Source organism: Lissotriton helveticus, chromosome 3_1 (assembly GCF_964261635.1).
Source record: "Lissotriton helveticus chromosome 3_1, aLisHel1.1, whole genome shotgun sequence".
NCBI lineage: Eukaryota > Metazoa > Chordata > Amphibia > Caudata > Salamandridae > Lissotriton > Lissotriton helveticus.
Window position 1 is genome coordinate 966,484,394 of NC_136061.1, and position 19,169 is coordinate 966,503,562.

The 19,169-nt window shown below is 46.2% G+C and overlaps 1 protein-coding gene across 4 annotated transcripts in view; it reads right to left on the minus strand.

Moving 5' to 3' along the window:
- Positions 1-19,169, minus strand: part of AGAP1 (ArfGAP with GTPase domain, ankyrin repeat and PH domain 1) — a 1,166,515-nt gene that overhangs the window by 774,626 nt on the left and 372,720 nt on the right. For 2 of the 4 annotated variants that reach the window (XM_078681378.1, XM_078681377.1), the window contains exon 1: positions 9,676-11,899. The exons of the other annotated variants lie outside the window; for them this stretch is intronic. In XM_078681378.1, coding sequence (XP_078537504.1) covers positions 9,676-11,155 — 1,480 coding nt within the window. In that variant the 5' untranslated portion in view covers positions 11,156-11,899. Of the gene's footprint in view, positions 1-9,675; positions 11,900-19,169 lie in introns of those variants that run through there. 4 annotated transcript variants of the gene reach the window in all.

The window sequence follows — 19,169 nt, forward strand, 5'->3', positions numbered from 1 at the left end:
CAAGTGAAAACCAAAACTCTGTGCAGAAAGACTATTCTGACCAGGCAGGAAAACTGCTCTGGCTGCTCTCAAGCACATGTAGCCATTGATAGTCAAAAATCAGCCCTCCGGAGTGCCCTGTCAAATCCTGTCTTCCGGCAGTTCTATTATCTGTACAAGGCTAGCAGGCAGGTCTTGAACTGAGGCTGGAGGACTCCCTTTGCTATGGGGCACTCGCTGCTATCAGGAAGACACTGGTCCAGCATCAACACGACTGAAGCTTTGATTCAATTTCCAAGGATCTGGTCACTGAGAGAAGTTAGCATTTTCATGGTCTCTCACCGGCAGGAAAGAGGTGGGTTCCCAGCAAAGCCAGACATCAAAACAAAGACAGCAGGGGTTTCTCACATATCTCTTGGCCACCTTGAACTTTCTAGGGTTATCACTTGGAGCAGATTTACCATATACAACGAACCATCAGGAACCCATCTCCACCCTGTAAATCAGGGACTTTCACATCCATCAGGAGCTCACACCTGTCCAATACAAGAGCAGCAGGTCATTCTACACCTGCTCTTCCTGCCAACCACAGAACACCGTGGAGTACAGTATCACCAAAGTGCAGCAAATATATTAAGATTCATTAGAAATCAACAGAAATGCTCACTTATATTTATACTCCTCAAAACCGGAGTCTTTGTAGATAAGGACATTTAGCATGAAACTTAATATGTAATAATAAAGAGCTCCAATAAAAACATATTAAGGATGAAAATGAATTGCAAAGGCCAATAAGAAATGTAAAACGATAGCAGAATCCTTGTTTCCGTGACAACAGTTACAATTCCCTGCACCTCTCTGGCAAGCAGTCCTCAGACTTGGTGACAGGTCATCAATATATGAAATGAACCTTTTTAGGAGACAAAAAGTGTCCAAACTGCTACCGCATTTCTGCAATGACACGAAGCAGATACTCGCATGTCCTGGATTAATCATACGGCCAAATTGTGGGCATCCTCACACCTGCTGGTGGGAAGTAGATTCTGATTCTCAAAATGTTCAGTTTCCAATGGCAAAACAAGAATACCCCCTTCCAATGACCATCATATGGACTGGAATCCAGTTCTCATGTACTCTGCAATTCTGTAACGTCAGGCTCAAGCACTATTTTTTCCCTTTTCTGCTTTGTTTTCGCTTTCTTCTTCAGCTAGACCATCTTTTATCACGAGGCACAAGTTTCACACCATGCCTGAAGGGTGACACTTAATCTGCACTAGCTGACCCACATATATACTCAATGCCATATATGGGGGAGCATTCATCCAGTTCGGATCTGTGTACTCTGTGCCGTTATGGAGTGTTGCTAGCAGACATGTATGCTAAGTAAAGGTGATTTCACCCTCCAAAGAGGAGTTTGATTTTACTTTAGAAAAATTATTTACAGACAAGTAAAAGTGTTAAGAAACCAGAGCATAGATCCAAACACTTGCATGGTCAGTAAGGAATTTTACCAATGAGCCTTTCCATGCCGAGTACACTCTTGCATGCCAGGGCTAGTGACAACTGGAAACTTAAAGCACTGTGACAAAGAAAAATGTACCCTCAGAGGGTCTGACGTCGCCTTTCCCTACTTACTGCCATCGATGTCCATTGAAGGGGGGTATCTCAACCAGGATGAAAGAAGCCTCAGATACCATACCTTCTAGTCCTAGTGTACACATACACTCTTTGTCCTCCGCTCGGCCCAGCAAAACGTAGCCTTGCACCAGATCCTGCATTCGTCAACACTGCTGCTTGCACACTAAAGTTTAAATGTGTTCCTGCAATCTCCTTTAAGGCCGCAAAGCAAAAGAGGTTAGAAGAACCCCAGGCAGAATAAATATTTGGACCGTGAATATCTAGAAGGAAGACAGAACTTTACAATGCCCCATAATACTAACCATCATGAGCGTAAGAAACTCTGGGGAGTTTGTAAATCTTTCTGCAACTGGGAGGCGATGAAATATTGGCCCATTATCCTTGGTTAGAGCCCTAAACCATATAAGTGAGGTGCCATGAGGCATAATCCTCCCTGGACAACACCATGGCACCATAAAGATTACTGCTAGGGGTGGACCCCAAGTAACAGGCAATGTTTTGTATTCTAGTGTCCCACACTGGACTCAAATTTGAGACGGCCCTGGACATCGCCATCACGTGAGAGAATCTTAACCACAATCATTTGGGCAACAAATAAGATTCCTTCGGGTGCCGAATAGCATCACTAACATCATAGAAACCTTTCGGCAATCTTACCCATTCACTGTAATGCTAAGAGGAATTCTTTTTGCCCCATTATTATATTTGTAAGGATTTTGCATTTTAGGTTGTACATGGCACTGAGCTTTTACTTACTTTTGCTGCACTCAAATGGACACTGGCCTGTTGGTCTCTGCATCAGTGCAAAGTAGAGAACTTTATATTTAAAAAAACAACAACTTTGGAGTAAAGTATGCCCGTTTGGTTTGTGAAGCTAGAACACCGGTTGTCACTGTATTGTTCCTTACATTGCAGCAGCCACAGCTTTTGTGTAAAATCTGTGGCCGTCGCACCTTTTAAACCATGACTAGAGAATTCTGGTTTTTAGCGATGAGCATTATGCAAAGTGTTCTATTTCGGTGTGCATTAATATCAATATTTATAACAATGCAGCTGAATGAGAGGTAGGCCTACTTTGTTAACCTTGCTATACAGTTGTGTTATACTAAGTTTCAAACCCTTTCCCATAATTTAACCCTGAATGCTCACCCACACACAGCTACCACAGGAGTGTCAGAAAGAAAAGTATGGATCCCAGTTTAACCACTGCAGGTCTAGTAACTAAATTCATACAGCAGGGAGAACACACAATGTCACTTCTGACATTGTAAATGGCACTGTACAAGGAACACAATCTGGGGGAAAACTGAAATCGACAGCAACAATCCATTGTTAATGTTTGTTCAAAGGGCAACGTGGAACCAGAGAACAATGACAAATTAGTCCTATAACAGAGAGCCCCCTTTCATTATATCTGAAGCAAATATTGGTTTGCAGTCAAAGTGTTGGTCTGTATCTACTGACTTTGTACAGCACACACTTAAACGATATATTTTGGTGTCTAAGACAAAAGACCATCAATGTGTGTAACATATTTGCTTTACATATCCCTGATCTACTTATACACTTAACACAGGTGAGGGGAGGACCACGAGTACATCAAACAAGTGATTTAATTTTGAGTTCAATACTGCTGTGGTTCAGGGCACAAGTCCTATAAAAAGAAGGGAGGGAGAGGGGAGTGAACTGGTCAAGTTGCAGGCAGTATTCAAGTGACATCATGACGCGTGCCATAACAGTACATGACTTCACGACATGTGACATCTCACATGGCATCACAGGAAATGACTTCACTGGAAGACTCTGCATCAGGATGAGTAGCGCTATATAAGAAATAAAATAGCGCTATTTATATTGTTATTTGTGTAAATACTGGGACAGACCATCCCATCTGACATTCTTACGGTGCGTGCACTTCTATACAGGGACTGAAAAAAGTAAAAAGCATGCATCTCTCAAGTATCTGTTAAGAGATACGATGTGTGCTTTTGTTTCCTCTCCTGTGCATTTGCATTTAAGTGCGAGGTTCCAGGCCGCCTCCCGTCCGATAATCGATCAAAAGGAGGCCTGATGGCCCCTTAACTTCTGCCTTTATTTTTGGCGCAGCTGAAGGTGTAAAAAAATAAAAATAAAGACCCCTAACTGCCTGCACGTTGCTGCTGAGAATGAAAAGCAGACGTGTCTGAAAATTACACTGGGACAAGTTCAACATATCTATGTGGGGGGCTCAACTTCTTGGCAGGGGAGACGGCGTCCACCCTGTGAAAAAGTGGGTGGACGCAGTGTACCCGCGTGTGCCCCCGACGCGTGCCCTGCTGTGGCTCATGTTATTTGGACATTTGAGTTTGAGGGAGTTCTCCTATACCAGGGTAGTGATTAGTCTTGCAACACAGCAAGGGGTGAGACACAATGACCCAAGGATCCCAGTGCACTGGTATAGCGACGGTGCCTACACAACAACAAGTGTTCACCAGTTTACTTTTAATCCATAAAAACAAGTTCTGCAGATCTGAAATATTTTGTAACACAGGCTGCATCAAACATGTTTCGCACGGTGCAAAAAGGACTGGTTCAGCAAGGTAGAACAGCCACCCTCACCTACAGCGGCAGAAAAGGATCCAGGGTGTAATGGGTTGTATCACTGCAGGGCTGTGTCAAAGAACGTGGGCACACCCAATCACTGCAAACAGTGGAGAGTGTGACATTCCCTGCAATCAGTCATATCACAGAAAAGCGAAGAATCCTGCCTGACTCACACACACTATAGCACAGACTCTCGGCAGGGAGTTCAAGCTATACATCTGGCGACGCAGAAGTGGATATCGCTGAGGAAATCCCTCACTTTGCTTCACATCTTTCAAGCCTGTCCCAAAGTAAAGCAGCATCATGCTTACTGGCAGTTTTTCATTATTTAGGCAAGAAGCCAGTTAAAACACTGACACGTGGTAGTCTCCTGTTCACATCACATCATAGCACAGATCAGGGACATGCTGCAACTTGACGTAGCACCTGCCACAATGAAACTTCCTGCCTTTTACGAAATACCCCTCTCCATAAAGAGAGCATCATCGAGTTTACTTCAAATTCCCTGGAAAAAGGGTCCATGAAGGAGTTTGAATATGTACGGGGAATAGTTTGTGATTGACCTTTCATTATAATATTCTCCCCGAGGACATTAAAACCGATCATTTCATGGGGGGGAAACTATTTTTTCTGCATCATTGAGCTATTTATTGAAATTAAATTAAATGCAAACCATGTAGCGACATTCCTAGTGTGTGAGTACTCCACAGGAGGAATCGGCTATCCTCTGGTGAGTGAAGAGCGGGGGCACTCCCAATGCACGTGGAGAAACGCGGCATCGCCCATGAAAATGCCCCACAGAAGAGATTTGACTTCCTTGTTACGAGGAGACATCTAATATACACATTTTGTAGAAACGATGAGGTATTCCCCTTGTCAGTAGAGTGAATGCCCTCTTAAGTGAAGAGAGGCGATCTTCGACATAAGTGGATGAACAAGACATCTGCTGTGAAATAGGAGAGATGAGACATTTCACCACTAGAGTTCTACAAAAAACGAACTGCCACCAATAAACTAGAGAGAGGAGGACTAACCCCCTCCACCATGCACCCTCGTGTGAGTATTCTGGAGGGCTGGGGGATTCTGCAGTGTGAATGTTCTCCACAAGATGGGACACATCCTCTGTGTCCAAAAACACCCAACAGATCTGTCCTCCACCGCTGCCTGCTCAGCACCCACAAGGATGCTACATGATCACAGAGGAGGACTGTTCACAGACATCTGGAGGGCCTATCTAAAGCTGTATGATTAATCCATTCAGAGGAAACTGCTACAGGCATTAAGATTAATCTAGGGTATAAGACAAGCATTACACAGCTCCCCGACAGTCTCATTTCCCTTGTTTTTCTTACACGCCTTCACAAATTTTAAACCCCCCTTGGATACAAGCAATGTTACTCATACGTTTTTGGAGTTACATCTAATACCAGACAGATATTTAATATTGTCAACTATGTATTATATGTAGTTCATTTGTAATGGCAATTAGTAAAATGATTTATTTATATAGCGCTTCTGTTGTATATTTATACTTTCTTCAATATGGCTACTTGGTGTCTGTAGTCCTTTCTTAGTGTTTCTAGCTTCTAACCTAAGAGTGTTCTATCTGTGATGTGAAGATTCCAGCCTTGGCAGTTGATGGTCTGGTCAGCTGTGAGGTTTACTGCTCTGCTGTGTAACTTAATAAATCTATCTTAATAACCTGAAGACGTGTCCTGTTGCCTACCTAATCATTTACAACAGCTTCCTACCCCTGAAGAGGCGTTATGGATGTGTAGAGTTTTTACATTTAGCTGGAAAGGATGTACTCTTCCTTATGCATGGTTTCTGAATAAATACGATTCCAGAAAAAGAGGAGCAATATGCAAAGGCCACTCTGGACATTCTCTCGAGACTATCTGCAAAACAAATGCCCTAGTTTTCCACCTGATTCGCCCTGGTCAGAGACAGAGCATCACTATCGTTTCACACAAAGTAAAGGGGTAATTACAAACGACTCGCACTTGATGCATTGTTTTCTAATTTGTGTCTGTACTCTAGGCTCTCAGTGGTGTCGTCCATAATTGAACCCTAAATCGGACGCTTCAAGGCTCAGGTGCTATAAACATCGATTACTTGATGATTGACAACAAATCACGAGTAAACAATGGGGTCTTGCACGAACCGCGGCCACCCCAGGGCATGAAGGCGTGCTTTGTTGCTGTCAGCCCAACAAAAGCACGGCTCCCAGCCGCAGCACTGACCCTGCCACCTTCACAGCGCCAGGGGCGCCCGAGGTGCAAGTTCAGCAGCAGGGCACCCAGGAACACAACACCTGCACGGCCCACACCGCTGCAGTGAGCCACATAGCAATGTGCTGCCAGGTTAACCAAGGCCGTGCAGCACTACAGCAGCAAACCCTTCGGCGGAGCAGAGCGAAACCGCCTGCTTTTACAGCACCCCAACCCTACAGTATCCCCCCAGCACCTGTAAGCAAAGGAGAGAAGCTCATATGTAAAAACAGAATCAATGCAGGGTCCCAAGAGCACTCACAAGCAGCCTTTGGAGAGAGCTGCTCTGTGCCCCTCAGCCCTGCGGGATGCAGATCGAAGTGAAGGGGCTGCTGCAGACACAGAACTAAGAGAGGTCAAATGGGGGGGTGGGGTGGGGGGTAAGTCTATGCGAAGGAGACCAGGCGCTTCTTGGAAGAGGACTAAAAGAAACATTTTGGAAATGTACAGAATAAGTAAGTTTCCCGTTTCTTATTTTTTGGCGGGTGCGGGGGATAGCCTACCAATTATGGTTACAACTAAGTCAAATTAAATCAACTTTATTCGGCCACATTAATATGGACCACAAAAGTAAAAAAAACACAACAAAACACAATAGAACAATACAAATTCATAGGAAATCCTTAAAAGGAAAAATCGATGTGCACATAAGGCATCATCATCACGTACATTGCTAATCACAACATCAAATGTAAAATCCTACAATGGCTTCTGAGCAAAAGAAAGAACCGCAAAGCAAGAGTGGTCTTATGTAGCATGAACCATCTCGCAAATGAATTGAGATCCAAAAGTAAAACGTATACCAAAATTATACTAAAATTACAATTAATACAGTACATTACAGCAATAACATACGAATGTCTGGGCTACAAGAATACTGTGGCTAAAATGTATCTAAAAGCCAAGACACCCAGAAGGCCGATCACTATGAAGGAGTCTATCCAAGCAATGTCCTTGCCTTAAGGACCAGCTTCAAAAAAGTAAGAGCAGTAGAAACAATCTTCTTAGAACTCAGAAACAGTAGAAAGTAAAAAGCTTCTGTGCAACGATGCAAGGATTACTTAATAAAGGTTTTAAAACTGAAGACCTGGAATAGGAATAAAAAGCACAAAAAGCATTGCATGTAAAGTGCGGACTTCTGATTACATGGGCAAGGCAGAAGTCCTCACGACCTGTCATTGCACTGGGAAAAAGTAACCAATCTATGAATTAAAGTAACACGGAACCTGAGCGTAATAAAGTAAGTGCTGATAGTGCTGTGCTTCATAGAACTTGAATAGTTGTATGTACCAGAGTGGCTTTTGCAGCATATAGCAGGCGACAGAAGAAAGTACAAACACCTTTGCCCAACTCTCATCCTCCTAGCATGTAAAGCATGTATTCCTAGGTGCATTTTTGGGGATCGCAGGTAAGGAGCATAATGGGTCTTAAAAAAAATCACGTCAACCCAGAGCCGCATCCATATCTACAATGCCCCACTCAGCCAGGAAATGTATAGGCCAAGCGACAAGGACAGACAATCCTCGATTAACATTCGGTTTAAGAGGAGGGGCTCCTTAGTCCAGACCCTTTGCTATTGCAGCATTGGTTGTGTCCTTAAAATACCTTGCAGGTGTATGAGCCCAAGCTCCCTGTAGCTGAAAAAAGAGGTGGTGGGCGGGCCTGTAAAAGCACAAATTTGTTTGTGGTTGCCTGTCGGGGCAATACCACCTGTGTGCCCCAGACCCCCGCTCCGTAGGTTGCCAGACCAACACACTTTCCACGCTAAATGGCGAACATATATATAGCCAGGCGACATTTTTGCCTAATTTAGAGGCAAAGGAAAAGACAGCATTAATACTCCCTGCTTGTTGGATGTTACTATTTCCCAGAATTCTCTACAATTAAAACTTAACCCAAGGTAATTAAAATTAGCCACATTTTTGACAGGAGTGGAATGGAATGGAACTTAAAAACTGGCTACAGATACTTCCTGTATCCACAGGAGAGTACAAAAGACTAGGTGGTATTAATCCTCATATCAATCCCCTCCATGAAGGATGCAAAGGCATTCAAGAGACGCTGCAGCGTATTGGTGTGCGGACCATGATGTCAGCATCGTAAGCGTACAATAGAGCTCGTATTAGGGCCTTTCAAATCTGGGGCAAATCCCCACACCTTAGTACTAGCTCCCTCTCCAAATGATTGATATAGAGGGAGAATAGCAAAGGTGCGAGGACGCACACTTGCCTGACACCCCTGTGCACCCAAAACGTCATGGTACACTCACCCCCCAGCCCAAACCTTACTGCAGCACTTGAGTTACAGTAGATTTCCCTGATGGTGTTAATACAGAGTCCCAAGAGCACTCCCAAGCAGCCTTTAAAGAGAACTGCTCTGCTTTACACCACTCAGCTCAGCGAGATGCAGATCGAAGTGAAAGGGCTGCTACCAACGTAAGGAACTAAGAGAGGGAGACCCGGGGTTTCTGGGAAGAGGACTAAAAGAAACATTTTGGACATTTACAGAATCAACAAGTTTTCGTTTTCTTATTTTTTGGGGGGTGGGTAAGCTACTAATTATGGTTACAACTATAATTATGGTTTAACTATCCTCTTATCTGGGTTGGAACAAATAAGAGGGTAGTAGGCGAAGAGATGTGTGGTGACAGTGAGTGAACAGGCACAAGTGATGCATGGTGAGACTAGGTCAGGGGTGTGTAGTGGCATAGAACAGAGACCAATGGTGAACAGCTGGTGGCGAGGAGGGTGCTATTGGAGGTGAGGGATGAATGACCATAGCCATGGGTAAGATGTGGTATACAGAGGTTGCTATGGCATAAACAATATTGTGTAGTGGTGTCTAAGGGAGGTAAGAGGTACAATTGTTGCCTCATACGCATTGTTCATATTGCCCAGCAAGAACCTAAGCGCTGAAGCCTGGAATTTAACACTGTAATGACCAAGTGTCCAGACAGAACAGGACAGTCTGGTTGCCTAAACTTTTGCAGGATTGGAGGAAACCCAATTTTACTGGAACAAACTGAATATCATGGATTTCCATTAAACATACAAAAAAACACAGTCCCTATTGGGTCTACATTGGTATTCTAATAAACATTTGAAACTGTACAGCAAGGCTAGTGTAAACAATAGTAACCAGCGGAGCTCGCCCCTACTTCTCACAGCCCACACACTCCCTCGCCCAAACAAGTAAAGTGAGGAACCTTTGAGGGGTATTCCATCGATGCTCTCTGTGCTGGACTCCACGCCACCTCTCTTTAGGCTGCCGATATATCCCTTTGATCTGGAGAAGCTGCTTCGTGGAGACCTGCATCCTGGCCCGGCAAAAGATGTACCATCCTTACGGGTAAATATTCCACTAAAAAACCTTAGGAGTTTGTGTTCCTGAGTATTTGAGCGGGTAGATCCTCCACGGAAGTACCCCTCTCTGCCCTTCTCCAAGTTCTCTGAAAGTTTGTGAAGGTCGCTATTGTCCAAAGTTCTGTTCTTACTTTTGCTCCTCTCCCAGCGTTCCAGGTCAGACAGGGAGTCCGCCTTGTTCAAAACTTCACCCACATCCAAGGTGTTCCGCTTCTCAGTGCTTCCCAGATCAGCAGCACAAGGAGGTGGGTCACTTCCAGGACTCCTCAACTCCCCTGGGCCTCCTCCTGCTCGGCTCAAGCAGCTAGAGCTGCTGTGCTGCTTCTCTCTCATCAGTGCCCTGATCCGGTTCAATTCTCCATTCCAATGCCTAAAGCTGAAGCTTCTCCGGATAAGGCTGGGGTGTGCCTTCTCAGCTTGCCAGGGGCTTGGGCCAATATGGCTCTTCCAGTCTTCTACAGCCCCCACTGGGGATCTCGAGCAAGACATGGAGTCAGAGGTCAACCTAAGGTCTTCACTCCTACCAAACTCCCGGCATATGTGAGCAGAGGTGGACCTCTTCCTGAAACTGTAATCTGTGGGCCCGGAGAGGGCTTCCTGAGAAGAATCTAGGTAGTCATCATGGGATGAAGAGTCCTCTTCTTTAAGAGGCTCAGAGGCCAGTCCTGCTAGACCTTCCTGGAATGCATGAGGCCCGTCTCCACAGGTTCCTGGTATCGCTTGTGTTTTTGCAACGCAATGTGTCTTATCCACTGAAGTGCAACCTCTGTCACCTGAAACCACACTCCCAATAGCAGTTTTGCTCTCCGTGCCCTCGGTCCTGCTGGCATCGTCCTCATTGCCCCAAAAACTCTCTTCGCTTCTCCTGGTGTCTAGGCCCACACTGACCGAAGCAACCATGCTCACTGGCCGGTTAATGCTGGGGGCAGCAGGGCAGCTCTCCCTCCACTTGGACTGGTCATCTAGCTTCTGACAGACCCCCTGCTCCTTGAACCGGAAGGAAAGATCCAGGGGGAAGTGGTGCGTTTTCCTGGAGACCTTGAGCCGGCCAAGTTCCAGCTGACCAGTGCTGCGCGTCCTAAAGTTCCTGAAGCCAGTCTGAGTAGGAAAGATATCGAGCCCTTCGTCGTCGCCCTGCTCTTCGAGGAGAGCAGTACGGACGTCAGTAGGGTACACATGGCTGCCTGAGAGACCCGGCCTGGGGGCATCTCCCAGTACCTCCTTCTTAACCATGGTCACGGAGATGCGGTAGACGGTCTTTCTCTGGGGGGTCCCCCTCTCCATCATCCTCTCGGGGTAGGATTCGCTGTCCAGAAGGTGCATTCTCTAGCAGGTAGGTGGGAGCACCAACATAGCCTTCCTTTGGGGACACAGGGACGGGGGCTCAGAAGTGCTTTGATTGAAGCTACCCTTTCATAATCCACATCCCCTCACAGAGGCCCCGGAGACACCCATGCTTGTCTCTGAAAAGGGCCCCTGGACATACCGAGGACCCCCGAGATCCCGAGCCTCTTCCATCAACTGGACACGGACAGATGTTCGGACTCTCACGTGCAGAGGGCCTCGATTCCAGGCAAGCCTCTTCCATCCAGTGACGTTTGGAGATTCATCTAAAGGCGATGGATACAGACCATGTCCAAGAGGCAAACATGCAGCCAGACAAACAGCCTTTTAACCGGAGCAAAGAGCGGCGGTAGAGGGAAGCAGCCCCCGCTGCTCTTAGCTGGTCTGGGTAGGATAGCAGCGCACGGGCGCTCTGTGCAGAGGGGGCTCCCCTGTACCCCGCTTGCGCTGGGTCCCTGCAGCTCTGCCGACACACAGGAGCTCCGGCACAGGAGAGGGGCCGGGGGCCTCAGTTGCTGTGGCCTTGGGTGCTCCGGGGGTCCATCGTGGGAGGCAGCCGGGCGCTGCTCTCCGCATCTGGAGGTACCTTCGGCTGCGGGGCTCCGGGGGGCTCGGTCCCCACTGCCAGGCTCGGGGCAGCGGGCTGCTCTCCAGGGCTGCTGCCGATCGGGAGAGCCGAGCTCCGGGCAGCTGGATCCACCTCTCCCCGTGCAATCAGTGATCGGAGCGGAGAGTCCCCCAGCACGGAAGAGGGGAGGGGGCAGGAGAGCCCAGCAAAGCCCGGAGTGGCTGGCGGAATGGAGGCGAGGCGGGGAGGAGTGTCTGAGCGCCGTGCAATCAGACATCACAGGAGGCTCTCGGCAAACCCCGGCCTGGGAGGCGGAGGCGCGGCTGTCACTGAGAAGGACGGTCTGTGGGACACAATGAGGCTTCACTCGCACTGCCAGCGCGTGAGGGCTTTAAAGTGCCGCTATAGTGCGGCGACCCCCAATGTCCGTAAGTGTCAAACATAGCTATTGCTTCGTCTCAAGCTCAGTGGACTATGAGCCTCAGAAATAGCACAAAGGGCCCTGCAGAGCAGCTCAACCCTGCCAGCTGACTGAAAACAAACCGCGCGCCTATCACTCACACTGAATCACCCATCACACTGAGGTCCTCGTGCCCGATACGGGAACACTCCCCTCACGGGATCAAACGAAGATAGTATGCTTCCAACCAAACACCTACCCAATGTAGGGTGCTACACTTAAGCGCCTCACCAAAGGAGGAGTAAGCGCTATAGGACTTGTGCAACGCAATACTATACTGGACATGCTGCCCGATATTGTGCAGCTTTTTCTGTCGTTCAATTTTGATTCCTTTTTTTTTTATCACTCAAGAGTTTTGACAGTCCGAGATCTGCACTGCAAACAACCTCGAGTGGTTCCTGTTTGCCGCTTCCTACTTGGTGCAATGGACGAGCGAGTGGGGTATCCCTACATAAAGTGCTGTCTTTCTCCGCTCACCAGGTTGGCCTGCCTCTACCTCTAACTCATGGGCACTTACAGCGTACTTGGTCATTACTGGCCGGTGTGTTTTTTAACCCTCTGGCATGTTTTATGTTCAGTGGCTAGCAAAGTTGCTTCTGCTGTTGCAGCCTTCCTTGATTTTCTCTTTGAATTTCAGAACTCTGACCAGTTTGTTTACTTCAGAGAAACGGAAACAGTTTCTGTTTTTTTACAATCCTGCACAGTGATTTCGTGACATAAGTCTAGGTTTTACTGCCACTTTCACTCTAGTGAGCTATAAGGATTCCCAAACGCTTTTCACATAACCAGAAAAAATGGGTTTTCACCCCTGTTCACCACCACACGAATTACTTCGGGCTTAATTACTCCCTGGATTTCAACGGAAAGATGTGGTGGCAGATCTTGGATCCACTGGATCCCAGGCACTGGAACTACTGGATCCAAGGCTCTGGAACAAGTTGTAACTGAGGAATCTCAATCCATACTGCGTCACAAAGGCACAGATCAGTTCTGCTGGTTCTTCAAGTCCTTTTCTCTCCACGGCTATATCGCATCCCTCTTGGGTTTTATCCCTCAGGTGTACGAAATCCCACAGTACACACTGTACTCTACAAGACCTACAATCAAATTACAGCAGCATTACTACCAGTTTACCAAATACCAGATGCATCGCTTCAGCTGCGAATTCCTTACAAAGGTTTTTGTTCAGAGCAGGCCACTAGACTTTACTACAAACTCACTAAAGGTGATGGGGAGGAATGCTTGCAATAAGTATTGTATTGTATTGTAATTGCATTTATATAGCGTTTACTACCCCTGACGAGGCGTCAAAGCGCTTTTTTGGCGGGTAGCACACTACTCCGGGACCCATAGAGGATTAGTGTTGAATTAGTATAGTGAAACATGCAAGTACATTTTAAGTGGTGGATAGGTTAGTCAGTTATTTGGATTTGGAATGATAGCCGAAGGATAGAGGAGGAAAAAAAGGTTTGTATTTATAAAGCGCTTGTTACCCCTGATGGGGTGTTGAAACATGCTAATCAGGAAGCCCATAAAGCCCCGATTGGAGCTTTTCATCCAGGAGTAGCTTGTTTCCAGCGGCACAGTGAACAAGGGACCCATGTCTGAGCATATCCCATGGCCACTTAGGGCATTACATCAAACACACAAAAGGTGATGGGAGGAATGCTAGCAATAAGTCTAACCACTGACAATCACTCCCTGCAACATTCCTCTGCATCACTCTTTTGCCCACCACGCCACCTCAATTTGGACACAGCCATATGCAAATCTTGTTTATTGAATTTCATTGGGCTTTACTACCATAGAGCAGAACGTGAAGAGGCCACCCTTCCCATCTATTATAGCTAGTGTACCCAGGCGAGCACAGGGGATCGGTTGAAGAGGAGCCCTACCTCTTCCTGTGCAGTAATGTTGAGAGCATCCATGGATCCATAAAGACTGGGAGCAGCCCCCTCCTCCCTTTAAAGGATGGTCACCAGATCCAATGGAGCCAAGCAGGCCCGGTTCTAGCAGGGGGGACGGGTGGGCCAGGCCCACCCAAACATGACCTTTGGCCCACCCAATCACGGCAGACGAGGCTACGGAGAACGTACCTGTTAAGTGCTTCTTCAATCTCAACATCAGGTCAAAATGTTCTTTTCACTGTCTTTAAAATTGAAATTGGCTTTGGGGTTAGAGGTGAGCGAGCAACCAAATTAACAGGGAGAGCTGAGCTCAGGGTCTGGCTTGGCTCTTAGAGCCATGCACGAGGCGAGCCCTGAAAATGTTTGCTATGTAAAACATACAACAAACATCACATAAAATAGTCTTTTCAAAAAATTTAAAAACTGTATTTCTTTAACACATGGAAGCTTTGGCATTAATATGAAACACTATAGCGCTGCACAAGAAGCACATGTTATAAGTGATAGTTTTTCAACTTGCGCTTAAGGTCAGTTATTCCTGCCCTGTCCTCACACTGGTGACAGGGCTGTTCGCGAACCAACAGGCAAGACAGTTGTCACGCGACCCTGTATGTGGCCCAGAATATTATAGAGCAACATTAGTCTATTAAATGAAACACAATAGGTTTTGTATAGTTGGTTTTCTGATTCATTTATTTGAAAGTGCTTTTATGCGCAAAAATGAAGAAAAACGAGTTTCGGTGAAATAAAACATTTGCCCAAGCTCACACAATTTAAGTGGGGATGCTGCAATTTATCCAGGGTTTATGTTTTCACTTTGTACAAATCAGCCACTAAATGGCTATTTATTTGTCTCTCCTTCTTACATTAACCCCTGAGCTCGTCATGAGTTACGGCGCTCGTACGCTCATGACGAACTGAGCTCGTCATGTAACGCAGCTTTTAGAAAAACGCAGCGCACAGCGGGAAAACGCTTAGCGCGCATGCGGTTAATGCTTTGTTTTTACCTCGCAGGTTTTCTGCTGTTTTTATATAGTGTGAACGCTACTTGGAGATATTGAAGCGCTTCACTTGAACACCAGTCGGATTATGCAAGGTCACATTCATTTCTTTTAGGCACTTGAGATTTGCCCATAATCACCGGATGTATAGCTAATGCCGAGCCACAAACCTAGTTTGGTCAGTTCCAATGTTGGAAGCTCTCGCCGTAACACCACATCCTGATGAAATAGAGGGTGGCAGGCAGAAGGTACATAATAGCTCATCTCATTGTGGCTCGAATTTCCAACAGGACCTCAAGCTAGGCCAGAGCTAGGCTTCAGGCTCAAGCCCGGATGAAGCTCTCAGTGCCAGTCTTCATAGTACGAAATATCAAGGCTCAGGTGTGGTAACAGGGACCTCATTAACCTTAAACTGCTATTACAATCTGCTTCAAATCCTGGTGCTGGTGCTAAAGCCTAGTCTGTTGGAAATTATAAGGGCTGGGCTGTTGAGTACAGGTATCAGCTGCTATTCTAAAATAACTCTCTAGATGCTCTGTATGCCTGTTTGGAAGAAGATATGATGTAAATCTTGGGCTTACAGAATTGACAAAAATTGGACCCACATTGGCCCACCTCAACAAACCCTTGGCCAATGCAGATCAAAATTCCTGGAGCCAAGGACTGTACATGGCAAGGGCTGTATGATACAATCTAAGCAGCGGCTACAGAACCTCTGCAGCACTTCTAGCTCTATTCAGTCCAACCCAATTGCTCTTCACTTCTCCCTCAACAAACCTTCTTTGCAAAGCTAAAGCTTGCCAAAGAATCGAACATGTCTCCGCTCTCCTGTGCCAGGGATAGCACAATTACTGCGCTGTACCGACCCGGTAAGCAGACCTTCTAAAACAAATAATACCAGGCTGTAATAAGAGCAAAAGCAAGAGAGAGCAGTCCTGCTGCAAACTGGACAGATTGGTCGGCCTATATTTGGCCACTGATGTCAGTTAGAGCCCTCTAATATGATTATGCCAATGTGATGCTACACAGCTGCTTAGCAAAAACGAAATAACTAAAGGGTATTTCTAGTCCTGTGGAATACTGCACATTTGTTGCAAAACAAAGCCAGATCAGGGCCTCACAATACGACCAATCTCCGGTATGCTCTACAGAACACCTACACTTGCTCTCTATCTATGCAATGCATTAACGCAAATCTCCAACTTTGTGATACTGGCGACTTCACAAGTTGGGCAGATATATTACACATCTGAAGATAATAGCAGGCTGATATGAAACCAGGCAACCTCCGTAGGCTGTAAATACCTGCATACCTTGGCGGTTATCACTGTAAAGAAGAGAGGATTGAAACATATTGTAGTGATAAAAGTGCACAGGTGTATGCTCATTCTGACTCCGGATGTCTTTCAATTATATGATCTTAGTTTTGCGGTGGACAGGTAAGCCCTTAATCCACTTGACCGTGCGGTCTCTAGTGCTCTAAAAACCCCACCCTCGGCTGTTGCTGGGGCAAAGGAACCCCAAAAGGATTCACTGCTTAGTGTCCAGGGGGCATTCACACTCAACAATTGTCCGCAGGGGTGAGGTATGTCACCAAAGCAATGTAAAATTCAGTAAATACCCTTTAATAGGGACGTCCTTTTTCCCCTCACCCTAAACGAGTTCGAATAATGTGAATAAAATCTGAAAATCCATTTGAGAAAAGGACTGTGTTAAAGTAACAGTAATCCTTCAATACACACTAGCAGCCAGGTCTGGCTTTATCCACCTTTCCTTCCTTCCTCCTCGCTATCTCAGGGCTATTCCCAAATCTTGCACCCAAGAATGCTGTGCGATGAGCAGTCTATGAAGGCTGCACAACAGTAGCTGTGGCAGCCAGCACAGTGAGAGCAGCGCAATCCGTGTTCAGCCCAGCTGCAGAATAACCATGACCAGTATGCCTGGCTCGTGCCTTTGGAATACACATGTGGCCTATGTCGGGTAGAAGAAAGCTGGCTGGCACAGATGCAGACAATCTAAATAGTTGTTGCAACATCTTTGAACCTTTGCTAAACACCTTTTGGTAGGGGACTGCTGGCCCATGTGCCACCAATGAGGCTATGAGCTGGAGCTCCAATCCAGAAAGTGCAAAAAGTATAACAGTGTTTAGCCTATGTGACAGGTTGGGGTGCTTTAGGACCAGAGCTGCATACTGCCCATTTCCTCAATGATGAGCCTGTGTGCAGTCTGTCTTCGCAACGGCAGGTACATAGCTGAAGTGCTGATGTGGACCTTCCTCTTGATTGGAGGAGTTGTTCAAGAGGAGCGCTCCCTCACAACCAACCCATAGTGACCAGATGAGCGGAACAGATCACCTTGACGACGTTTCAGTGACACCGGAGAAGGTAGCTAAATCACAACAAAGGGCCGGTAAGCTCACCCCAGTAGTAGTGATTCTGTCAGGAAAATATGACTCGCTGCACAACCGAGTGACCTTCTGATTGTGAGGACAGCCCCTGCCACCCAACTGCACCATCCCCAAGTAAACACCAGCTTCCATCAGGTACATTTTGTGTATGCTCCGACATTCTCCTACCCCCGGCCCCCATCACTCACCCACCATCCCAGGAGCCTTACCCATGCACGCTCCAGGCTTTATAGACCTCCAGCAAATAGCTGGTCACTGCTAGTAGATGTGGAATAATCTAAACCTCACAGGTAGACAGGTGCGCCTAAAGCATGACCCCATTGGAATGTTTCAACCAATACCAGCAGATCCAGAGGTGCAGGCCTGTTCCTAAAAAGACGTCAAGCACGTCCCGAGGTTTCATAGACACAGCCCTATAACTAACAGGAGGTGAAGCCAAGAGTCCCAGCACTCCAGGGGCACTGGGGTACTAGCATGTGACTGGCAAATATCTGGTTGAAGACTCTATTATCAATCTTGGGGACAAGCATGAAGAACTAGGAGACCACAGTACAGCTCGACATGCAATTAACTGTGCTCAACAGGAACTGGGATAATTAACTCCTTCCACGCTCATGACGAGCTGAGCTCGTCATGAGTTGCGCCGCTCGCATGCTCATGACGAGCTCAGCTCGTCATGTAACGCGGCTTTTTAAAAAAAGCCCGCACAGCGCGAAAAAAGCCGCCGCACGCATGCGGTTAAACATTTAGAAAACTGATTTGTTTTGATTAAATCTTTGGATTCTTTTTCAAAACAAACAGAGGGGTTAAGACTTTTTGGAGACGCTCAGTAGTGAGTCATCTAGAGGTGCGTTTTGGCTTGGATACCTTTTTTCTATCCATAATAAACGGAGGTAAGGGTGGGGGGGTCTCCATACAATTCAATATTAAAGATATTCTGTACTCGTGACAGACAGATGTGAATGTTGCTGAATACTCAAAAGTTAGCATTGGCCCATTGTGTGCGATGGGAGGTTTTCTGTTGAACCCAACCACATACCAGTAACCATAAAAGATCAGCAAAATACAGTGCAGGGTACCGCCCTAACAAGGTTTTTTTTGCAATATTTCTTAAAAGATCTGGGCCACAGACTCTAGTCCATCACGCTGTTCTGTATTTTTACTGTACTATAAGTTATGGTGTTTAAATAATACTCCAGACTCTACATTCATTCATAAAGTTGTGCATAATATTTTAGGTCATAAAACACTTAAACTTCATATTACTTTCCGTAAGCTAGGTTTTAACTGCTCCACCATGTGACTAGGGAGTCCTTCTTTCCATCTCGGACCACACAGCCTGTATTCCAGTCACTGCAGCAGATATGCAGTCTCAGCTCTTGATACTGCAAGGTGATCCCTACAAGCTTAATAGTTGGGAATCAGTCTACTAATTGCTAAAAACTATGTCTGTTTAGAATTGTACAGTACTCTCCTTTCCATAGTCAAATGTCACTGAGAGATGAAAATGCACAATAAAAAACCCTCTCAGTCGCCATTCTTGAGCGCTAAATATTTGTGTGCAATGTTTGGCAGATTTTACGTTTTTGTAAAAATATATATGAATAAAAAATATCTGCTCAATATATCACCAATAGGCGCTAGGGTCTG